General features: G+C 47.8%; 1 protein-coding gene and 3 long non-coding RNA genes across 9 annotated transcripts in view; 2 read left to right on the forward strand and 2 right to left on the reverse strand.

Moving 5' to 3' along the window:
• Nucleotides 1-23,607, forward strand: part of TTC7B (tetratricopeptide repeat domain 7B) — a 246,923-nt gene that overhangs the window by 27,529 nt on the left and 195,787 nt on the right. For 3 of the 4 annotated variants that reach the window (XM_045071285.1, XM_045071294.1, XM_045071298.1), the window contains exon 3: nucleotides 1,508-1,676. The exons of the other annotated variant lie outside the window; for it this stretch is intronic. In XM_045071285.1, the coding sequence (XP_044927220.1) occupies nucleotides 1,508-1,676 (169 nt within the window). The remainder of the gene's footprint in view (nucleotides 1-1,507; nucleotides 1,677-23,607) is intronic. 4 annotated transcript variants of the gene reach the window in all.
• On the reverse strand, nucleotides 1,007-7,668 carry LOC123389558. Its single transcript, XR_006604174.1, has 2 exons — nucleotides 3,694-7,668; nucleotides 1,007-2,105 (listed from the first exon to the last, which is right to left on the reverse strand). It is a non-coding gene; the product is annotated as an uncharacterized LOC123389558 (long non-coding RNA).
• On the reverse strand, nucleotides 9,034-16,380 carry LOC106006083. 3 transcript variants are annotated; one of them, XR_006604177.1, is made up of 4 exons: nucleotides 15,967-16,380; nucleotides 14,176-14,302; nucleotides 10,804-10,923; nucleotides 9,034-9,473 (listed from the first exon to the last, which is right to left on the reverse strand). It is a non-coding gene; the product is annotated as an uncharacterized LOC106006083 (long non-coding RNA). The 3 variants fall into 3 exon arrangements; XR_006604176.1 differs by lacking the exons at nucleotides 9,034-9,473; nucleotides 14,176-14,302 and adding an exon at nucleotides 14,072-14,138 and having other exon boundaries at nucleotides 10,422-10,923; nucleotides 15,967-16,378; XR_001179956.2 differs by lacking the exon at nucleotides 9,034-9,473 and having other exon boundaries at nucleotides 10,427-10,923; nucleotides 15,967-16,379.
• Nucleotides 16,405-20,477, forward strand: LOC123389561. The gene is made up of 2 exons (XR_006604182.1): nucleotides 16,405-18,011; nucleotides 20,314-20,477. It is a non-coding gene; the product is annotated as an uncharacterized LOC123389561 (long non-coding RNA).

Consider the following 23,607-nt stretch of genomic DNA (forward strand, 5'->3'; position numbering starts at 1 on the left):
AAAGGGGCAGCACAGGGAATATAGTCAGTGGTATCATAGCAGCCTTGCAAGATGTAAGGTGACAGATAGAAGGTGACAGATGGTAGCTGCACTTGTGGCGAGCACAGCATAGCTTATGGAGTTGTCCAGTCACTAGGTCGTACACCTGAAAAATATGTAACATTGTGTGTCAACTACACTCAAAAAGAAAGAAAGAAAGAAATGCCCGGAAGCTGGAGATCTTGGCGGACAGCCGCTTTGCCATGCTCTGGCTGGCTAGCTGGCATTGCCCACCCCATCATGGTTACAGGGTACAGAGCAGTGCAGCTTCCTGGCATGCTCCTATAAGCGGGAAAATCTAGCCTTGCATAGCTTGGGTTCCAAGGAACTGCGAGAGGCTGAGAAATCTGTTTCCTTATATAGCAGGCTGGGTTGTCTCCTATTTTCCTGCTGATGAGTGCTGGCCAGGGCGAAGGGCAGAGGATGAGGCTGGGGGGTGTGGACTAGGGAAGCCAACCTCTATTGCCTGGAGAGGAATGAGGACCCATCAGAGGGCTGCTAGAGCTTGCAGCCTCCCAGGGCAGAGGGGACCAGGGCTCAGTCCCCTGAACGAGCAAGAATGGCTCAGTGGGAAAAGTTAGACCCTGGAAAGAAAGCAAGTCCTGGGTTTTGCACCAATTTAGAAAACCTCTCTCTTTGGGTTATTTGGGTTATAGTCTTGTGGCACAGCCCTAGTGCAGCAGGCAGGATGCACCAGGTTGTCCTTTTTTGAGACAGGTATTTGTGTGTCTTGTTCATAAAATGTCCCTTCTGTTCTTGGCCCATCACAGCCAAGGACACGGACCTGCGGGGAGCCTCGGTGTTCTCTTTTGTTTTGGTTTATGGCAGCTTTCTTGAAGTAGAGCTCATATGCCATGTAATTCACCCATTTAGAATGTGTGGTTCAGTGGTTTTTAGTGTAGTCACAGACTCGTGCAGTCCTTACCCGATTTTAGAGGATTTTCATCACCCCCAAAATAAACCTTGGTTTATTTAAAATTTATTTATTTAAAATTTATTTATTTAAAATAAAGCCATTAGCAGTCACCTGCCATTCCCCCCACCCTCCAGCCCTAGGCACACACACTAATCTACTTTCTGCCTCCATAGCTTTGACTGCTCGGGCCATTTCATGTCCATGAAAGCAGACAACATGTTGCCTTTTATGATTGGCTTTTTCACCTGCCAAGGTGTTTCCAAAGGTCATCCCTGTTGTAAGCATGGGGCAATGTTTCCTTCCACACTGTGGCTGAGTTATACTCCTCTGTGAGGCCAGACCACATTTTCCTTATCCACTCCCCCGTCAGTGGGCATTCGGGTTGTTGCCCGTCCTGGGGCCATGCTGAACAGTTCTGCTGTGAACCTTCATGTGCGTGATTTCGTGTGGAGAGCCAGCCCCAAGGCTCTGTGGCAGCAGGTGGCGGGTCCCCGAGGGAGCATTACTCATAGCATTGTAGGAAAATGTTTTTCTCTCTCCTTTTCCTTCTAGTCAGAGTTCCTACAAGAATCCAATCTGATCATGGCCAAGTTGAATTATGTGGAAGGAGATTATAAGGAGGCTCTCAACATCTATGCCCGGGTGGGCCTCGATGACCTGCCGCTGACAGCCGTCCCTCCCTACAGGCTGCGCATGATTGCGGAAGCCTACGCTACCAAAGGTGAGCCCACGCCTTCCCTCCTGGTTGGCTGTCCCCCGGGGCCACGGTGCATGGAGCCCACAGGCTGACCCTGTGCCCTGGCTCAGCACCTCCCAGCAAGGCTTTGGGGTTGGGCCCACAGCACATCGCATGGTGTGGGCCCTGCCACACATCGTTCCCTCAGACCCTCAGTTCCTCAGCAGAATTCCAGTAAAGTGTTCTGATAATTAATATGCAATGAAAGCAGGATTTTTCTTTTCTATAATTAAGATACTGCCCAGAACAGGCCAGGATTCTTGTCGAATGGCCCCTTTGCGATGTGGTTGACCAGTGTTATTCATTAATGCTGCCTCTTGGCTAAGTGAAGAAAGGTGGATTGGTCCCTGCGAATGGCAGTCACCATAGCAGCCAGTGATCTGGTGTTCAGTTGTGTGCCTGGGGGCTCTGGGCCTGGAAGGAAGCATAAACGTCAGCCTGGTTGCCCAGGAGGAGCGTGCAATCCCACGTGAGAGGATAGTCCCACGGTGAGGAAGACGACAGACGCAGGACACACACATTGTTTGACCTTTCCAAGCTGCCACTTCCTCATCTGTGAAATGGGTATAATCATATTCACTTCATAGATTTATTCTAAAGGTTCAGTCAAATAACGTATGTAAAGCACTGACCACGCTACCTGGCGCATACTAAAGTGTTTATCAAATGATATTTTAAAATATCAGCCCCAAACAAGATAGCAGATGGTAAAAGTCAGGCATGGCTAATAGCTTTTTAGAGGTGAGAGAGGTCACACAGGCTGGCAGGGCAGGAAGGCTTCCTGGAAGAGGAGGAGGTTTTGAATATGAATTTAAAGGCCACCTGAAGAAAGGGAGCATCTGAAGCAGCTCTGCTCCCTCCTGCCACCTACTGTCCAAACCATGATTTGTAACTGACTGTGGCTGGCAGGGAGGCCAGGGCCCTGGGCACTCGTGTGCTGTTGGCTGTCTGACTGGGTTGTTCTGCGCAATGGTGAACAAAGACCCAGCCCAAGGCACACTTCAGAGCTTTGTGTCAGGGGTGACATATTCAGCCAGTTCCCTGGGGAACCTCGAGTTCTGCCAGGTTCGTCTAATTAATCTTCTGAACCTCCCTGCGGCCCGGGGAAAGACGCTGTCACTCTTGGCAGAACGCACTGGCGCTTTGGAGGGCACAGTCCCCTGAGGCTGCTGGAGGGGTCCTGGGGGCTCTGCAGGCTGTGCTGGGCTGTGTGCCACCTTCCTGCTGCCTGCTTCCTCACCTCACATGACTTGGGCTTGTGGGAGTTTGTGTGTGATTTGGGGCCAGAAACAATATCCTGCAAGGAGAGCAAAGCTTTATTGGGCAGTCGCTGGGCACCCAGGGCCTGGTGGGCTGTTGCCGGGAGTGTTTTGCTAGTTGCGGAGGGGGGTGGCTCTGGGGCCCACTTCACAGCAAGAGCTTGGGCCCTCACATCAGCTCTAAGATGGACTGCTGGGGCCAGCATAGCCCTCTCAGTCTCGTGGCTACAAGTGGCCAAGGAGGCCAGGAGACGTGGTTGCTGGGGCTGGGCCCCCGTCATACGTGGCTAGCAGTGGGCCCCCAGCCATGGTGCTGTGAGGCACTTGGGACACGCTGGCTGGCTTCTGGGAGCCCTGGTCCTGGCTGGCTTCCGTGGGCTCACACAGTGTCACACACATACGGGAGAGGGAAGGGTTGCTTGTACCAGAGGAAGTGGCTCTCAGCCCAGGGGGACCCCAGCCCTAAGAGCTGATGCCGGCCAGGGGAGAGGTGGTGCGGAGTGGTGGCTCTGAGCACCGGAGCTTAGCCGTCTACCTGCTCCATTGCCCACCGCCACCACATACTGGCCCTGTGCCTCGGTTTCTCTGTCTGTCCAGCTCTCCTTGGGTTGTCCTGCGGATTTCACAAGCTCCTATGTATTGAAGGCCCGGCACATAGTGAACATGATTTAAATACTAGCATAAAAGCTGAGTGTTTGATGGGACACCATAAGAAGTGACTTACAATAGCCCAAATACTATACCTTTAATTTGTGGAGATGCCCAAAGACGGGCCAGCTCTCTGAGGAGTTCAAGAGGCTCTTGGTCCTAATTCTGTGTAGTAGCACTCTTTGCTTCCTCTTTCTTCTTCAAGTTCCTTGAGAACTTTCCACTAGAGACTGTGGACAAACATTCAGTGAATGCCAGTGTACTCCGTCGTGAGCCACAAGCCTGCCAGTGCCTGAGGGAGGGTTGGTGTCGTCAGCTCAGCATTTCCAGCGCTTTTGAAATAGTTGCTGACATTGCCAAATTGAGACCATCCTGTTAAAAATGTGGCTTCCTGGCTTCTTCAGGAAGAAGGGAAGGGCAAGCTGGGGCTGGAGCTGAGTGCAACTGCCCCTAGGATGGGCATCTAGCACGCACCTCTTCCCCGGCCACCACGGTCTCCCGAGGTCTGACCGGACCAAGGTTTTCAGCCAGAGCCTGGGAGTATTACTCCCACATCCGCGCTTCCAGCCGTGGCTGCGAGCTCTTCCCCTGGCCAGCTAATGGTAGCCTTGGCTTATTGCAGCCAACATCATTCCTTATCAGTTAGAGCTTCACTATCTCTGAAATCCTCCAAACCTGTAATTTACAGACAAGGGAGATGAGACTGGTCGAGGTTAGTGGAATGCCCACTAGGTGCCCTCTATTTGGATATCTTAGCCAGTCTTCACCACCACCCTAAGAGGTGGCCTCTATTATTCTTTCCAGTTTTACAGATGAGAAGACCAAGACACAGGCAGTTTAGATAATCTGTCCAGGGTCCTGAAGCCAGGAAGAGGTTGAGGCAGGACTCGAGGCAGAGCCCACGCTCTCCTAGTGAGAGGCAGAAGGGGCCTCTGTCTAAAGCCATGTTCTTAACCATTCTGCTCTGTTGCATGTGGATCAGAGCATGCTTGGGCTAGGTGAGGTTTCTTCATGTGGAAAACATTCAGATTGCTAGAGGATACTCTTGATTTGCACTAGACCCCTCTTGGCAGCCTCACCTTCGTTTTTCTTCCACCATCATTCCTGCTCCTTGCCCAGATTTCTTCCTATAAATTCTGTACCTCCAGCTCACATGTCCTGTCTTCTCTGACAGCCTCTGGGACTCACCTGTTCAGAGTTGGTCAGATTCACTGCTCAGTAGATCAGTAGGTGACGTGAGAATCATACTAGCATCAGTTGTCCCGGTATCAGCCACCTCTGCCAGTCTGTGAGTTCCTCTAAAGGAGGAGCTGTTTGTTTTGTTTGTTTGCCATCCTCACAGCTCAGTGCAGGACTTGGCATGTAATCGGTGCTCAGTTATGGAGTGGAATTTGTACAAGTTCCCTTGGTGGCATTTTTACTGAGATGCCCATCATGTCATTCAGGTGATCCGGGCACCTTTACTCCTAGCCTGACATGGTGAGATGCGTTTTCTTTGTAGATGACATACTGGGCATATTTCGATGATTCAGAGTCCTTCCCAGCTGATTACGGGCAATACCTCTGTGAGCATGCTGACGTCACACTGTAACAGAGCCCCATACGGACTTCTTTCTGAAAGGTTGTACATTTCAGTTCATTACCATGATCAGGGACTTCCAGAGTGGATCTCAGCTCCCCCCACGATCCCCTCAACTCCTTCCTTCCGTCTTGTAAATCTAAGCAGACAAACAGAGAGTGGGAATCGAAATGGAGAAACTCTTTAGCTTCTGGTAGTCCTGGTTTAATCAAGTGAGTAGACATCTTTGCTCTGGGATACAGATTGAAGTAGCAAATGAAATCTCCAGGACACCAAGTGGCCACAGATGTTCTTTTCACAAGTGGGAAGGCTGGGGAATAGTGGACACATGGCCGCCATCTATTTTGGGACTTAGATCTGCTGGACATGGGGTGACTTTCCACGATAGGCCAGTGGGAGCTAGAAGTGGCTTGCCTTCCCAGATATGGCCTTTATGAACAGCCTTGGTATATATGTTCTTGTCTCACAGAGACCAAAAACTCACTGGCTCCAATATAAGGGAGTCCTGGCACCAACCGGCTGGTCACAGCTGGTGGGGCAGCTGTGTTCTTGAAGGTTCTTATTTCTCCCCATCCACTAGGGTGCCATCCTCATCTGTGTGATTGAAGCTGGCATGCTGGCTTGCTGCATCTCATGGAAAGGGGGGATAGAGGGAGACGTCTGGGGTGAGCAGAAGAAGTGCATGTTGGTTCTGCTGACAGCCCCCTGGAGAGAGGTTACTCTAGCACCATACATAGCCACCAGGAGCCTGGGAAAAAGAAGACTGGGGTCTCACCTAAGTCTCTGATTAGACATGTCCAGTAGAGCTCGGTCTCTCAGCCAGTTGGCATCCATAGAAGGGGGCAGGGAGGAGGAAGTAGCCTGCATTCAGGTGAATGAAGGGGACGTGGAGGACCTGAGGCTCTGGTGCCCAAGAGGAGGGAAATTATGAACCTGGAAACAGTGGCCTGGTATTAAGCTTCCTTTCTAGATCAGACGGTAGGATACAGAGAAGGGCTGATGGCAGAGGGTCACGGGGCCTTCCCAATCATCCCTTATACAAACACTTTCTTTTTCCACTGGGGACACTGAGCCCGAAAGGCGAAGGGACTTGCCTGATGACGCCCACCAAGCTGCAGGCAAGGCCAGGAGTGGGTAGGAAACCTTCCTGTTAAACTGCGTGACCTCTGTGCCAGGTAGAGAAGGCGGCACGGTGTTGGGGAGCTCCATGGAGCCTCCCATTTTCTCTCTTCCTCCTTTGCTCCCAGGTTTGAAATTGTGCCTTTGATGTCTTGGTTAAGAGCCTGGTGTTTTGGAGCCAGACTGCCCAGGTTTGATCTCTAGCTTTGTCACTTATTAGCTATAAGATCTTAGGCAAGTGACTTTTACCTCCCTGGGACTCAGGTTTTTCATCTGTAAAACAGAGGTAATAGGAGTCTCTACATTATAGCGTGATTATAGGGAATGAGGGGCTGAAGTTCTTAGCACTGTGCCTGGCAAAGCAACAAAGTTTAGCTCCTTTTGTTCCTGGGCATGACCCCCAAATGGATAGACTTCTTTGGGAGCCCCAGGTAACATCCAATTCCAGGGGAGAGGGGAGAGTTGCTTTATATATCTGCCTTGTCTGGCAAAGGGTGTGGTCCCAGGAGTGGACCCGGGAATGGTACGTTGAGAGGGAATTCTTTAGAGGCAGAGCAAGCAGAGACCGAGGTCCGGAGTGCCACTTGGGGAGGAAGCGATATGGATGGTTGGAGGATGGTCAGCACCCAGTGGCCGGGGGCAGATGGAGAGGTTTGCTCGAGGAGGGGGCCCAAGATCACTCCTTCTGTGCTTTGCCAGTCCTGCCAGAGGCAGACCCAGAAGGTCAGAGGTCTTTGGAATTGGGCCCATGTTCACGGTTTTTTCACAAAAGGCTATTCACAGTGGAATGGATGGTTGATTTGAGTAGTCGTCCTTTAAGAGGTGAGAGCCATTCAAAATCCTCAGACAGCTGTCTTCATAAGAAGCATGCTAAACCCAGTGCTCCTAAAAGGGGAGACTCTTATGAGTCTCGGTTGGACTGCCCTCCCTGGCCAGAGGCTATGGGCTGATCCTAACGACGCCCCCTTCTCTGGAGTCTGCAGAGCTCATGGACCTCTTGCTCTTCCCAGAAGCATAGGTGTGATGAAGGATAGCGTTCGGATTACATAATGACCTCCCCTGGAAAATGTTCCAGCTTCTTTTGCCTGCCTCATGTAAAGCTGTCCCGGGGCTCTGTATGGACGGCTCGCTGTGAGAAGCTGAGCATCCCGTCTCATGACATGGTGTCAGGAAGGAATGAAGACACCCCGCTTCTGCAGTGGGCAGGGTGAAGGGGCAAAGGAACTCGCAAGGGAGGTTTTTCAGAAGTGCTGCCTTTTCCCCAAAGCTGATGAGCACTAGTGTTTAAACAGAGATCCCAGCTCCAAAAGGCTTGGATCCCAGCCTTGCTCTCCCCAGCTTGAAACTGAGTGTCTTCACCCACTCTCGGACTTCAGCTTACCGTAAGTAGTTAGACCGGGACACTTAACATGTTTACCGACAGGTGTTTTCGGAAGATGCTCCTGGGGCTCCTTGCTGTCTCCGGGGGGCCTCCCACCAGAGCAAGCTTCAGATACATCAGCACAAGGGACGCAGTCCCTCGATGAGGGGCTTCTATCATGCATTGCCTGTGTGTTTGTTTCCCGTACCCTGCGGTCCTCGGCATCTGGGTGCCATGGGAAAAGGCTTGGAACAAGTTGAGTTGGAAATTCTTCAGATTGTGGGTGGTTATGACTTACGATCTTTCGTCTTCCCTAAAGACTTTCATGCACATAGACCACAGAAGAAGCATCTCTCTCTAATCAGGGGTTCCCTCTGTGAAGTAGAAAAGAAAAGAGAATGAAGGCGTGTCTGCTCTATTCCCTTCAGAGGCTGATTCTAACAGTCCTGAATGTCAAGGTGAGGCCAGACCCCCGAGACGTGAGGGATGCGTTTCCTATGAGGATGCTTGACTTTCCTGCTTCAAAGCTTATTTTTTTCCATCCTGGGATATTGGTTCCCAGGAGCAGCCCCAGTTTGCCCCAGGAAAGTGGAAGCGTATTTACTAGGGAGTGCTTGGGCTGTCACTGATGTGGGCTCTGTCCCTGGAGAGGTTGGTGTGCTGGTCCCAAGGGGACCCTGGGTGTGGAGGGCTGGCAGCAGGCTGGTCAGGCTCTGCCAGTGCCGAAGGCCTCTGGGGGTCACACTCACACATAGGGCCCCCCGCCCTCTCCAGATGGGGGATGGGGTGGGCAGAGGAGCTGTCTTCTGAACCAGTTGGCTTCAGGCACCAACATGGTGACCAGGGCTTAGCTCTCCAGCTGGCCCACATACAGAGGCAGAATCTGCTGGGGAGTGTTGGGGAGGGGGTGGCGAGACATGGCTGAGAGGGGGTGAGGCCGCTTTTGTGCCTGGTAGGAGAGGGTGTCACTGGAGAGATGCGGCAGTTGCTGGGGACCCCGGAATAGGGAGGGTATGGCCCAGGGGCATGTGTCCATGATATCTGGCCTGCCCAGGCCCAGCCAGCTGCTCGGCAGAGGTGGTATGCGAGTGATGTGGTCACAGAAAGGGAGGAGGCCATGCGGACCCAGTTCCATCCTGCAGGGCTTCATGGTGGGGGGTCCAGAGCCTCCGTGCTGGAGCTGTGTGGGGGCAGGGATGGGGTCAGTATATGGGGAGTTGAGGTCCCGAGCCCAGCTGAAGACCATTTTGAAGTTCTGCCCAGTTCCGTGGGTTAGGGCCCTTTGCGTTACTGGTGAAAGAAAACCCCACCTAGTCTGACTTCAGTGGCAGTTGGATTCAGGGCTCAAAGATGGGTTCTTTCTCCCCATTCTTCGTCCTGCTATAATCCGTGTCAGTTCCCCTCTCAGTCTCCACGCGGCTGGCTGGAGCAGCCCCAGACCCTTGATTCTCTTAACCTGGGCCACCTCCTCACTGTGTCTCAGTGGCCTTGGTGGATCACATTCTCACCTGTGATCTAGCTCCAGTGGCCAGCCTCATGCCCCAGGATTGGCTTCTGTGTGGCCTGAAGGCTGTGATGCAGGGGCGTGGTCCCACCAGGAGAATCAGAGGGAGGGTCCATGACAGATGTCCACAGCTCAGCTCTTCTGAATAGGAGCCCTCTCATCAAAGCCGCCCAGGACCCTGTGTGCCCCTCTCTCTTTGGAGGCGGTCCTTCCAGGGGAGAAGGAGGAGGGATGGTTGGGGAGGAGCCTGGTGACCATCCGTGGACTGGACTGGGGATTCCTCGAGACCAGACTTCATCAGGTTGGGTCCGTGCTGAAGGGATAGGGCCTTTTAGAGAAGAGTAGTCTCCAGGGCTGGAGGGCCCGTGGGGGAGGAAAGGCTTCCCTGTTCTGGCTTGGGGATGGCGCCAGAGCTGGGCAGTGAGAACTGTACCAAGTCTAGCCTTAGGCCTGGACTGAAGTCTTTCTAATAGTGATGGCCATCTCTGAGCTCGGCCACCCTGAGGTCGGGGTCCCAGGGGGTTAGCATAGATCCTGCCCTGCCCAGAGCCACGTGTGGTGCTTGTGGATTGACCTGTGTGACGACGGCGCCTCATTCTGGCTACTGCCCCATGCGTAGCGATTAGCGTTCTCTGGGAGGAGCTGAGAGGCTGAACTTCGAGGTGAGGAGGGACTCCCATCAAGGGCTGTGGCCTCGGAATCTCTGCTCTGTCTGCTTTGTTGACCTGCCTTTCAGCTGAGCACAAACGCTCATTTGGAGTGGGGGTGCTATTGACAAGGGTCTGGTGTCAGATAAGCTGTGAGCCCTTGTTTCCGCTCTGTGATCTTAAGCCATTTGATCTAAGTCTCTAAGTCTCGCTTTTCTTATCTGCCAAATGGGGATAATGCTCAGATGAGAGTACTAAGAAAGCTGAATAAGACAAAATGGGAAAATGCTTTGAAATCTTTAAATCTGAGCTCAACAGCAGGGGATTTGTGTAGTCCGTCCTCATGCACACCTGCATTTGGGAGCAGCCGATGGCTGTGATGGTCTCACTGGCCCTACGGCCTCCCCCACCAATCCTGTCTAGAACGCTCCTTTCCTTGGGCAGACAGCAGGGCTTCTAGCTTTCACTGGGGTTGATCGAGTGCCTCTTCCCCTATAATTTTATCTTATTGTTCTTGGTAGAGACAACATATGTGTGCATTATATAAAAATCAGAAATACAGACCGGTCAAAAAGAACATAAAAATATCCGTCACCTGGTCTACGCAGAGCCAAATTCTGTTAACATTTTAGTGCATTTACTTTTAGATCTCTATAATTATCATGAGTGATTTTTTTTTTATAAAAATGAGATTATACCACATACACTGCTTTATGACCTGCTTTTTCCACTTCGCTACAGATCATAAACACTTTTAGCAGCTGTACAGCATTTCATTATATGGATAAGCTATAATATATTTAACTAAAAAGCCTCTATTTTTGGACATGGAGGTTGTTTTCAGCTTTTTACAGTTATAAGTAAAGCTGTGACGAACTCCCTCTCAGCCTGGTCTCTGTGCTTGTCCTTAATGATTTCCCTAGGAGAGATTTCCAGAAGTGGAGTTTCTGGGTCAAAAAAGAAGTATTTCCAGACTGCTCTGCAGCACGGCTGTACCTTTGTGCTTTCCTGCCCACAGGGTGTGGGACCAGCTGCCTCTCCTTCTGGCTGACACTGAATAGAATCCCTTTGATCTGAAAGTGAACTTTGATTCCTTGGCTGTGTGTTCAGTGTAGACTATTTGGAAAATAAGGAAAAATATAAAGCAGAAAATAAAATCAGTCACCATATGACCACTTGAGCTAGTGAACCACTGTTGAAGTTATATATAAATATATAAAACAGAGAAGGATATATACTTATATAATATATAAAATATTTAAAGATATAAAGATGTATACTTATACAATATTTTATACACTATTAGGCTCATGCCATATATTATTTTACAGTCTGTTTTTCACCATATGTGTATATGTGTGTGTACAATTATTTTTCCATATCATTAAATATTTTTGAAAAAAGTTTTTAGTGACTGCACCATGATGTGCCTTATGGATATTTTGAACGGTTGCTTATGGAATGTCTGATACAGCTTTTCATATTACAAATATGGTCTATAGCTCTTAAAAAAACAGATTTATTGAGATGTAATTCAGATACTATGAAAAACAACCTTTTGACATACACAGTTAAGTGGTTTTCAGTATATTAAGAGTTGTGCAGTGATCACCATAGTCAATTTTAGAATGTTTTCATCACCCCCAGAAGAAACTTGTACTTATCAGTGGTCACTTTCAATTATCTAATTCACGTCCCTTCAGCCCTAGTCAACCACTGGTCTACTTTGTGTCTCTGTAGATTTGCCTATTCTAGGCATTTTATATAAACAGAATCACATAATATGTGATGTTTTGTGTCTGGTTTCTTTCACTTAGTATGTTTTCAGGGTTCAAATGTGTTGTAGCACGAATGCATGCTTCGTTCCTTTTTTGACAGATACTATTCCATTGTACGGATGGCCCACATTTTGCGCATTTTTATTAATCCATATGCATCAGTTGATGGACGTGGGATTGTTTCCACATCTGGGCTGTCATCAGTAACGCTGCTGTGAACATCTGTGTATAACGTTTGGGGTGCGTGTATATTTTCATTTCTCTTGGACATACACTTGGAATTGCAATGGCTGGGTCACGTGACTACTCTAGGTTTAATGTTTTGAGGAGCCACAACTGTTTTTCCTAAGTGGTTGCCTTGCTCTAAAGCTTCCAGTTGCTTCACAGCTTGTCAGCACTTTCTTATCTGTCCTGTTGATTCTAGCCATCCTAGTGGGTGTGAAATGGGTATCTCATTGTGGGTTTGATTTGTGTCTCCCTGTGACTAATGATGTTGAGCAAAAGTTCATGTGCTTATGGGCCATTTGTGTATCTTCTCTGGAGAAATGTGTAATCAGCTCTTGTGCCCAGTTTTAAGTTGGGTTATTTGTCTTTTTATTATTGACTTGTAATATTTCTTCATATATGCTAGATACGGGTATAGGAGACATGGTTTAGAGATGTGTGATTTGTGGATATTTAGTTTTAAAATATTTGCTGCAATTCTGTGGGCTGTATTTTCATTTTCTTGACGGTAGCCTTGGAAACACAAATGTTTTAAATTTTGATTAAGTTCAGTTTTTCTTCCCCCTCCTTCCCATCCCCCCTCCCCCACTTCCTCCTCCTCCTTCTTCTTTGGTTGCTTTTGTGCTGTTGGTATTGTTGCTGCCTAATTGAGTTCACAAAGATTTACTCCTATGCTTTCTTCTAAGAGTTTTAAAGTTTTAACTCTTACGTTTAGCTCTATAATCTACTTCGAATTAATTTTTCTGTATGGTGTGAGGTAAGGTTCCAACTTGACTCTTTTGCATGTGGATATCCAGTAATCACAGCAGCTTTTATTGAAAAGAATGTTTTCCTCCTCATTGAATTATCTTGGTGTTTTTGTGGAAATCAACTGAACATGAATGTAAGGGTTTATTTCTGGATTCTTAATTCTAGCCCATTTGTCTATATGTCTATCCTTATGCCAATAACAATACTGTCTTTATACAGTTTAATACAAAGTAGCTTTGTATTAAATTTTGAGATGGGGGAGTGTGAGTCTTCCAACTTTTTTTCTGTTTCAAAATTATTTTGGCTCTTCTGGGTCCCTTACATTTCCACGTAAATTTTAGGATCAAGTGGTCAATTATTGGGGGAAAAAAAAATTGCTGGGAAATTGATAAGGGTTCTGTTGAATCAATAGATCATTTTGGGGGAGTATTGCCATCCTGTCAATATTAAGTCTTCCAGCCCATGAACATAGAATGTGTTCTTTAATTTCTTTCAAAAATGTTTTGTAATTCTCAGTGTGCAAGTCTTGCATTCCTTTTGTAAATTTATTCCGAAGTATTTTATTCTTTTGGTGCTATCATAAATGGAATGATTTTCTTAATATCATTTTCAGATTGTTCATTGCTGGTGTATAGAAAAATACAAGTGATTTTTATATTTTGATTTCTTACTCTATAATGTCTGACTTCACTTATTAGCTCTAATAATTTTTGTGTGTGTGGATTCCTTGGGGTTTTCTCTATACAAGATCATGTCACCTGTAAATTGAATAGTTTTACTTCTTCCTTTCCAATCTGATGCCTTTTTGTTGTTGTTGTTGCCTAGTTGCAATGGCTACAGGCTCCATTACAATGTTTAATAGAAATGACCAGAGCAAATGTCTTCTAACATAGGGGAAGGTTCCTTTCTTCTAAGATAGGAACTCATCGTTGAGTATGATGATAGCGGTGTGTTTTTCGTAGATGCCCTTTATCAGATTGAAGAAGTTTCCCTTTATGTCCTATTTGTTGAGTGTTGCTTATCGTGAAAGAATGTTAGATTTTGTCAAATGCTTTTTCTAATGAGATAATCTTATAATTTTTGTGTCTTATCCTTCTAATATGGTATATTATGTTGATTGGTTTTCATATGTTAAATCAGCCTTGCATTCCTGGAGTAAATCCCACTTGGTCATGGTATACACTCTTTTTTAAAAATATGTTGCAGGATTTGGTGCACTAACATTTTGTTGAGGATTTTTACTTCAATTTTAGAACGGATATTGGTATAGTTTTTTGGTGATGCATTTGTCTGGTTTTGGTATCAAGGTAACACTGGGGTTACAGAGTAAATTTTGAGTTATTTCTCTTCTTTTACTCTTTGGAAGCATTGTGTTAATTCTTTAAACATTTAGTAGAATTCACCAGTAAGCCCTCTGAACCTGCGCTTTTCTTTCTAGGAGGTTTTTTGATTACTCAGTTGAATCTTTTGTTACTCTATTGTTTTAATAGATTTGAGAAGCCTTTACTTACTCTCCACTTTCTCAGACGTGGCATCTTTTCACTGGAGCCTTAAGCCTCTGGATCGTGGCAAACAACCCTGGCCAGAAAGGAATGAAGCTTAGCTATTTACTTACTGGTTTCCGAGTGGATGACTTTGAGGACTAGTCTCTGTTTTCTCGTCCAGTAATACTTAGAGCAGCAGTTCATCCCATGCCCTACAGTGAACTCCGTACATGTTGCTGTCAAGGGAAGCAGCACTTCCTGTGTTTGCAAGTGATTGACAAAGTCAGCCCGGTGGAGGAGTCCTGGATTTCCCTGCCAGGAAACTGCCAGCCCCAGCCAGCTTTTAAGCAGAAGGAATGACTTAAGCTTATAAGTCAGAATGATCTTTCTGGCACAGAATGGAGAACCAATTAGAAGGAATGAGAGATTAGAGGAAAGGAGACAGACAAGAGAGGTGAACTGGCTTTAGGCCCTTCCCCTCTTGTTCTGTGTTGCAGGGGGCCTGACTTCTGCAAGCTGTTTCCAGGATGCCCTAGTCAACTGGTTTCTGCCTGGGTTTGGCCAACAGGAAGCATTGGCGGGAAATTAAGGAGCAAGAGGAGAGAGCAGCCAGGGTATTTCTCTCTCTCTCTCTGCCTCCAGCAGCAGCACCTATGACAGACTCATTCCTGCCCATCCCTGCTGCCCCCTGGGGTTTTGGCCCCCAGGAGGGAGCTTCTGCTGGGTTCTGTCTCCCAGGCTGTGGCCCCAGCTTCTGGGCTCTTGGAACGCCATCTCATCCCTTTGTCCTTTCTAGCCCTAGGAAAGTTAGTGGCCTCCTGCTGCTTTAGAATTCTGGGATGAGATACTATCCTGTTTGGCTTCTCATTGGTTTCATTGCCTTAAATCTCCTTTATTTGAAAGATCTGGAGTGATACTTTTGTCCTGGCTGGAGCCTGACAGATATTGCAAAAACCTGGATTGGAGCAGGCCAAGGAGATGGTGTGTGTGTGCTGAAGGAGTTGCAGTGGGAGGGAGGTTGAGGGAGGAATCCAGATGACTGAGATTTTTAGCTTCACTCTTTGGGCAGGGAATGGTGTTAAACCAGGTTAGGGATTACAGGAGGAGGAGCCAGCTTCCTTTGGAGGGTGGGGGAAGATACGGGATTGGAGGGCGACGTGGTGATACCTCTGTGACCGCAAGGGGGTGCTGTGCCGGGAATCAGTCTAATTCCAGGGACTTGGCTCAGCACGCTGGTCTGGTCACTAGGCGATATGTTTGTTGGTCAGGATTTAGGAACTGATTTGAGTATAGATTGGTCACAACCCAGCAGAGTCTGGTGCTCGCTCAGAAGAACACAGAGACTGAGGAAGGCAAGAAGTGAACCCGGAGGGCTGGGGGCCCCAGAATGTACCAGGGGAGCTCCCCTAGAGGCAGAGCAACCAGCAGGGCCTGGGTTTGGGGGGGGGGGGCTGCGGGGAGGTACTGAAGGGGAGGAGGGATGCACATGACAAAGAGCTTTTCCCTGGGCTCTACGGGGCCTAAAACACAGGAGCAGTATTTACCTTTGTGGCAGACTGATACTCTTAAGTAGGTTGAAGTGAAAATGCAGGGAAAGCTATAAGTCGACAGTGGCCTGAGTGTCAGGACAAGTCAGTCTGAGGTTTAATGTACTGTGGAAAATTCCACACTCAGGAGATCAAGAGTGGAGCCCTCTGCCTCCCCCTCAAAGTCATCTTTTCCCTTTTTATTGAAGCCTGGGTTCTTGATGAGTGCTTCTGCTAATCAAAGCAGGTCTAGGCATGGCCAAGCATTTTTTCAGATTCTGAAGGCTATGTCCTGGTCTTGCCAGGGGGGCCCCATAGCCTGCTTTGTCCCACCCATGCTCTGCCCCAGGTTGCTTGCTGATGCCCGCCCTCACCTCTCCCAGGCCCCCTCCCTACCTCTGCTTGTCTTTGTCCTCCAGCCGGGGTCTCCTCCTTTTCCCTGCCAGGAGTCCACCCTGGGTGACGTGTCAGTGACAACCTCTGCAGCTCTGTTGTCCATTTCAATCTCCCCTTCCTCTTCCACCTTTATTTATAGTTCCACCTTTATTTATAGTTAGTATCATGCAGTTTGGCATTTGGTTTTTAATTACATCATATCTGTCATTTGCCTCTCTCAAACTAGATTATATGTTTAATTAATTCAGTAAACTAGCAGATACGTGAGTGCCTACTTAAGGTTGGGCTCTGGGGCTGTGCCATGTCTAAACTGTTTGTTTTGTGTCTCCACAGTTGCACCAGGGACAATGCTTGCCACACAGGCCTACTTGTGATGGGGTGGGTCTTTAAACATTTTTCCCTAGCAACCCCCAGGGTGCACTGTTGAAGATAAACTCGACCCGAGTAACACACTCTTGCTTAAGCAAAAGTGCAGTGTTTTCAGTGTACTGAAATCCTCTCCATTTTAGACAAAAACAGATTTTGGTTTGGCGCTGATATGAAACAAAATAGTCTTGTCTCTAACTCCTACCACGTTCACCTTCAGGTTGGATCATCCCAGTCTGTGGACTTAATGCAGGTTGTGGGGCTCTAGAGAGTCCATCTCCCGTGGCTCCTTTACTTTGGAAGCGGTGACTCTTTGGGTGTCGCTAATGCCGTTTTTCTCCCCTGCATTGTGTGCTAGCTGCTGTATTTTTCACTCTTGGGATCTGGGTCCTTACTACTGGGATCTTCCTGGGGCTTAGATGCATACAAAGCTGGCCACACTTTAAAAGATCATCTAGTTCATACTCCTGTTCAATATCTTAAAAACCACGACTTCTGACTCTTCAGACAGTGCTCCCTCCACCGCCACCCATCACTTGGCTTCCATCATTTCCAAACCATGTCTGGTGTTCATTTTCTTCCCCCAAATGTTCCTGATGCTTCGGGAATGAAAAAAGCATCCATATTTGGAAAGCTCAGAGCTCTCTGGGGGCGGGAGCAGAGCACAGACTGTTCTGTGGAGAAGGAGGGTGTCAGAGCTGGCTCTTCCCGCTCTCTCCCTCACTCTGGGACTGGTGCAGAAGAGTGGGAAGCTGTGGTGGGCTGGGGCTAGCCATCCCAGGGCTGGGCCTTGCTGGGCTGGGCCTGCTGGGGCAGGGCCTTGACCCGGCAACCAGGCAGAGGCTTGCAGCTGCCCTGAACAGTACACGGAGAACTCAAAAGACAGGGAGGGGTTCTCGGCTTTGGTGAGCTCCTACTGTGTGCCAGCTTCTGGAATATTAGTAGCAAATTATTACTAATATCTACAGCATTCTACACACCATTCTAAGCCCTTGCCCCTTAACACCCTTCATCCTCACAGCAACCCTGTTAGACAGAAGCAGGTAGGGTTCCCCATTTAAGAGGAGCGAGGGGTGGGTCCCCTGTGCCAGCCCCTGGCCCTTTTTCTTCCTTTGGTGTCAAGGGCTTGCTTCCTAGACTGGGGCTGGCATATCGTGTCGGTAGGAACCCCCAGGTGACCTCCAGATACTGTCCAAGCTGGACTTCGGTCGCGTGGACCCCAGGGTTCCAGGGGTGCATTGGTTTGCTGCCAGGAGCTCTTGGAGAACTTCCATTCCACCTCCGTGAACAGCACAGACAGCACTCGGGTTCCTATGTAAGCAGTGGAATTCTTTGGTCCTGTGAGCACGTTCCAGAACTGGAATTCCACAGAAGGCCTCGAGCGAGGCCACCTGCTCAAGGCTCCGTCATGGGCCACACCAACCTGGACTGCGGCCAGCAGCCGCTTCAGGGCTTCCAGGCCGAGCCGGCCGCCGCCGCTAGGGGGCGTGGGAGCCACGTCCTCGCCCGGCGTCCGGGTCGCGCATGCGCCAAGCCCGCCCCAGAGCCCCCGCTTGCCGCCTCCCGCCTCCCGCCTTTCGCTGCGGCCTCCGCTGCCCTCGCCCGGGCTGACTCGAGGCAGTCCCCGAAACTGGGGTCATTGTGAGATTCGGCGCTAGGCAAGGGGTCAGAGGAGAGGGGTGAGCTTGCCAGGCTTATTTATTAAGCTCGGGCCGGTTCTGGAAGGGGGACCTCCCGGCAGGTGCTGACCCCGCCCAGCCTCTGCTGTTTCCCCGCAGGCGTCCGCGGCCCTTGGTCCCCGAAGCTTTCCCGGCAGGCATCACTTGCAAAGGGAAAGGACATGCCAGTCTGTAGGCTGCTGGCGGAGGTTTCGCAGGAGTTGACACGGCCCCCTTTTATCACGGACCAAAAAACCCCCGGTCATGAGGACAGTGGAAGTCCAAGGATGATTTCCCTGGAAGATTGCTTGATAGATTAATATACCGATCTTGGAGTGACAGTATCTAGGTCTGACCTTCATGAATTAGGTTTTTGCCAGGGACCCTCTAGGTATCCCGGAGGCCCAGCACGGACAGGTAACTGCTGATGGTGTCTCTTCCCTGGCAGAAGGAGTTTCCGGTCCGTTGGGGCCCCTGGTCCAACCACTGCGGCTCTGCTCTGGCAGTTAGCTCTCAGGATCAGGGCTCTGGGTTGACTCTGCCAGTACTAGCACTCATGTGACCTTGGGCAGATCAGGAACCCTTCTGAGCTTCAGTTTCCTCATCTGCAGAGTGAGCAGAGAAGATAGGAGATCCAGTTTTTTTCCTTGAGAAGCTGCTTTCTCCTTTCTTCCTTTTCTTTCTTTCTTTCTTTTCTTTTCTTTTTTTTTTTTTTTTTGAAGCCTCTAGATCCCTTTGGGTACCCTGAAAAAAGTAGTTGCATAGAAATCGAAAGGTGGAGGGAATAGAGGTGGGGCCAGGGGTGTCCTTGCAGACTTGCTTTTGCTAGTGTGCCAAACCCAGAACCAGTGACTGCAGGGGTGCAAGAATGGGAGGAGCTTTGAGGCCATGGCCTGGCGGTGGGGGGAGGGGTTGTGCAGCATAAGCCTTCTCACTGGTGATCTCAGGCCTCTTCCCAGCTAGATGTAACCATTTTGCCACTGGTGGGAGGCCACATGCTGTGCAGCCACTCATCTCAGGTTGCTAGTCAAAGCTTCCTGTTTATATTTAGATGGTGTAAGAAGAGTAAGAGCCCTTTTACTGCCACTGACCCATATTCATATTTAATGATGGTGGTGTTAATAGGCTCCTCATTGGTTCTCCTTGTGAAAGCAAGCAGAGACTCAAAGGGACCAAAAAAAGTTTGGGGGCTGGAGTCCGAGGCCAAGGTCCACTCAGGTGCTTGTTCTTAGTTCTTCTGTGATACCTGCTCTGTCTGAGTCACTGCACTTCTTACATTGTTTTGAAAATGTCTTTCTCCATTGCACTAGAGGTGAGTTTCTCCAGGGAGAAGAGCGGGGCCTGTTTTCTGAAGCCCAGCTCGCACCAGAGCACTGCACACGGGGTGCTCAGTGAGAATTGTGGAAATGAAGGAAGGACAGGCACATCTGTTCACTGGCAGCCCTCATTCCTTGCTGTAGTTGGGGCATCCAGGGCCTTCACTTGCACTGTAGGGATCTTCCAGAATGATGAGTCAGTCCGCTTCTCTTAGGAAAGCTGAGACCAGAGTTTATATGGCATCATGAATGGTTAAGATTGAGAGTATATGCTAAAATGTTAATTGCGTTTCATTCTGAATGGTGGGGATACGGATGATTATTATTTCCTTCTCAGTGCTTTTCTGTCTTTTTCACATACCTCTCAAAAAAGCCGAGCTTTGTCATTGCCCCCAGGAAAGGGTCTTGGTTGGTAATAATAGTTACCATTTATCAAGTACTTATTTCACTGTGTGCCAGCCACTGGGCTGAGCCTCATAGTAATTGTAGTAAGTGCTACTATTCTCATTGACTTGATGAGGAAACAGAGAGGCTCTAAGACAGTGAGCAGCTTTCTCAAAGCCATGGAGCTAATAAATGGAAAAGCAAGGGTGTTTGAGTCCAGGTCTGTCTACCCAGAAGCCCTTGTCTTTTCACTCCTTAATATTTTATCCAGCAGTGTGGCAGTTCGATAGTAATTTGATTTTTTAGAACAAAGATTGAAAGTAATCCAACACTTTAATATTATATAATTATAATAATATGCCATGTCCTGTATCCGTTTTGTTCTAGGTATATATCCAGAGAATTAAAAACATATGCCCACACTTATGATGAGCCCTGAGTAGTATATGGAATTGTTGAATCACTGTGTTGTACACCTGAAACTAATATTACACTGTGTTACACTGGAATTAAAATTAAAAACTCAATTAAAAAAACAAAGACTGGATGTTAGAACAACAGCTACAAGAAAACATACGTGTATACGAAAACCAATTAATAGCACCATTTTTCATAATTTCCAGAAAATGCAAACAACCCAAATGGCCATCAAATGATGAATGGAGGAATAAACTTGCTATACCTGTACCATGGACTATTACTCAGCAATAAAAAGAATGGAGTATTTGGAACTAGATAGAGATGTGGTTATATAATATTGTGAATGTAATAAATGTCATTAAATATTTTTTAAATGGCTAATTTTATGTTATGTGCACTTTCCCTCAATTAAAAAAAAGAATGAAGTCTGATACTTGGTTTAAGAACTATGAACCTTGAAAATATGCTGAGTGAAAGAAGCCAGAAACAAAAGGTCTTATAACAGTCATATTCCATTGACATGGAATATTCAGAACAGGCCAGTCCATAGAGATAGAAAGTGGATTGGTGACTGCCAGGGTCTGGGAAGAGGGTGAAATGGGGACTGACTGTGCATGGGTATGGGATTTCTCTTAGGGGTGATGAGAGTGTTCCTCTATTAGCTAGTGGGGACGGTTCCACAGCTACGTGAATATACTAACACCACTGACTTGTGATTTTTTAAACAGACTAAGTGTTCTAATATATGTGTAATGTATCAGTAAAGCTGTTTTTAAAATATGTATAGAAATATACAAATGAATAAAATGTTCCCACTTGGAGACCTTCCAGCCTCCTATTACCTAACAACTATAGTGGTCTCGAGAATAATCTTGGTAGGTACTATTTTTCAGGTGTATACTGTATGTTGGGTACTGTTCCAAGCACGTAACAGTTTTTTTTTTTTTTTTAATTTTATTTATTTATTTGTCAGAGAGATAGAGAGAGTACAGGCAGGCAGAGTGGCAGGCAGAGACAGAGGGAGAAGTAGGCCCCCTGCAGAGCAAGGAGCCAAATGTGGGACTCGATCCCAGGACGCTGGGATCATGACCTGAGCTGAAGGCAGGTGCTTAACCGACTAAGCCACCCAGGCATCCCATTTTATTTATTTATTTATTTATTTAAGATTCTATTTGCAAGCGCATAACAGTTTTACATACAAAGTCAGCTGTGGGTTGGAAACCAAGGAGTCTGGCTCCAGAGCCCATGTTCTTAGCCTCTACATAGTGCTGCTTTACATATGGAGACAGGTGAATCAGAGACATGAGACAGTGTAATGAAAAAGCTAAGAGCAAAAACTCAAGTAAGAGTATCTGGTTGGAGTCCTACTCTGCCACTTACCAGTTGCATCATCTTGGCTGGGTTACTTAATAGTACAGAGACCAGTTTCCTGCTCTCTAGAATGGGATGATAGTGAGTTCTCTCTCAGAGCATTCTTTGAAGGTCATGTCAGTTATACCAAACTCTCAGAAGTATCTCATGTGTAGCTAGTACTCCCTACCTGTTGTTACTACTATTATGGTGTAACTAAGTAGTGACTTAATGAGCCTAAGTTCAATTGCAGACTCATCGAGTGAGCATTTCAGATTGAATTAGCATCTCATTTGCTCACAGAATTATGGAAGGGGCTTTGAAAGGTCATCTGCTCTAGCAGGTGAATGTCTGATTCAAGATCTGGCATCTTTTATGAGTGGGGTATGTGTGTGTGTATGTGTGTGTACATGCACATCTTCTTAAGAAGATGCTAACTCTGGAAAGAAGACAAGAATTTCCAAAAACATCCAGAAGGGGCCAAACGAGTCTCCCAGGTCAGAGACCACTACAAATCAGAGAATGTCTGGATTGACAGGAACTTCATAGGAATTCTGGGCCAGCCATCCCCCACCCCACCAGTATTTGGTGGTTTCCATTGGTTTCTTCTCTCTATTCCCTGTACCGTGGCTTGTCCTTCTTCTGAGTTGAATACATGTGACACCTGTGGGAATCTGGCTATTCTAGAGGTGAGAACACAGGACCAGCAATCTGAGGCTGCCTTTGCCAGGACTTTGCTTTGAAGATCTTCAATCTCTTTTCCTGAGTTTCTTTTCAGCCTTGGAAATTGAGATCCCTGGAGATTCTTACTGTCTTTGAAGTCTATACCACAGGGCTGGGTGATCAGAGACAAGGTATTATAAATAAAGTTTTTCTGGTATTTCCAGTTATAAACTCCCTCATGGGTCATGTTATAACAAACAATCAGAGTAGAGTGCACCTGTCCTGGGTCTGGCTTCCAGAGATGCGGTTAAAGATAAATAAGGAAACGATACCTAATGTTGTAGTACATAGTACATGTAATTATATTTTATAGACTTTATCGCATTGCATAACTTTATAAGAAATTAATTCCTTGTTCATTTTAATGAGAATAAAAAAGTCAAAATATTTGTTTTGGCTGTTAGTGCTCCAAAGTTCTACCATTCAAGCTGGTTTCCCAGTAGTTGAGCCTTCCTGATGCGGACAAGGAGTGGGAGGGCCAGTGAGCCTCAGAGCTGCGAGGGTGTGCAGTGCTGGGTGGGAGACATCACCGCTTTTGGGCCCTGGACCTTGACTTCTGTGCCTTCCCAATTTGAAACTCATTTTTATTGTCCTTGCTCTTATCAGACCCTGAATATGCTGTCGGCAGCTCAGTGAGACTGGGGATTGTGAGTAGGGTTCTGTGGTCAGATAGACCAGGGGTTGAAACGTGGCTTTATCATTTATCAGCTGTGGAGCCCGAAGTTCAGTCTTATCTGTAAGGCGTTGTTAGCACCTTCCTGGCAGGGTGGCTATGGGACCTGTCAAACCCCAGGCAGAGCGCTGGGTGCAGAGGAGGCCTCGATTCAGGAACCTTTATCACTGTTGAAACTCTTCAGTCTTATGTACCCAATCAGGCTCCTCGCTGAGGCTTCTCAAATTTGGACAGTCCTGAAAGAATTGGAGGGTGGTTACCCTTCTGCAGGTTTTGGCAGTGAGATGTACAGTTTTCCACTTCCTCAGCCAGACCTCCAACCATGTCGAGCCCTCAGGGAAATACAATGGAGCTTCCTTTCAGAGATGAGACGACTCCTGCCTCCCACTGGTGTTTGTTACGGTATCTTAGGATACTGCCTGGGGCAGGATACATGTGCCCTCCACCCTGGGCCCTTTTACCGTGTCCTTCTAGCTCTCCCACAGACCTTCAGCCTGTCACTTCACTTTTCTGAGACATTCTTTTTCCATAAGATTGGAAAGAGAATGTTGCCTATTAAACAGGGCCAAATAGGCCAGTGTCCATGGAAGAGCTTCGAAAGCAGTCAAGTGTGATCTACAGGCTTTTCTCATCCTGAATTTATTTAAATGTGTTAAACCCTTCCTAAACAGGATCTTTCAGAAGTGAGTCTGCCTGTGGGAACCCCTTCCTCTGGAGGAAGATAGTTTTGGGGGCCAGGGGCTACCCAGCA

This window comes from Mustela putorius, unplaced genomic scaffold (genome assembly GCF_011764305.1).
Source record: "Mustela putorius furo isolate JIRA1106 unplaced genomic scaffold, ASM1176430v1.1 tig00000129_pilon_pilon_pilon, whole genome shotgun sequence".
Classification (NCBI taxonomy): Eukaryota; Metazoa; Chordata; class Mammalia; order Carnivora; family Mustelidae; genus Mustela; species Mustela putorius.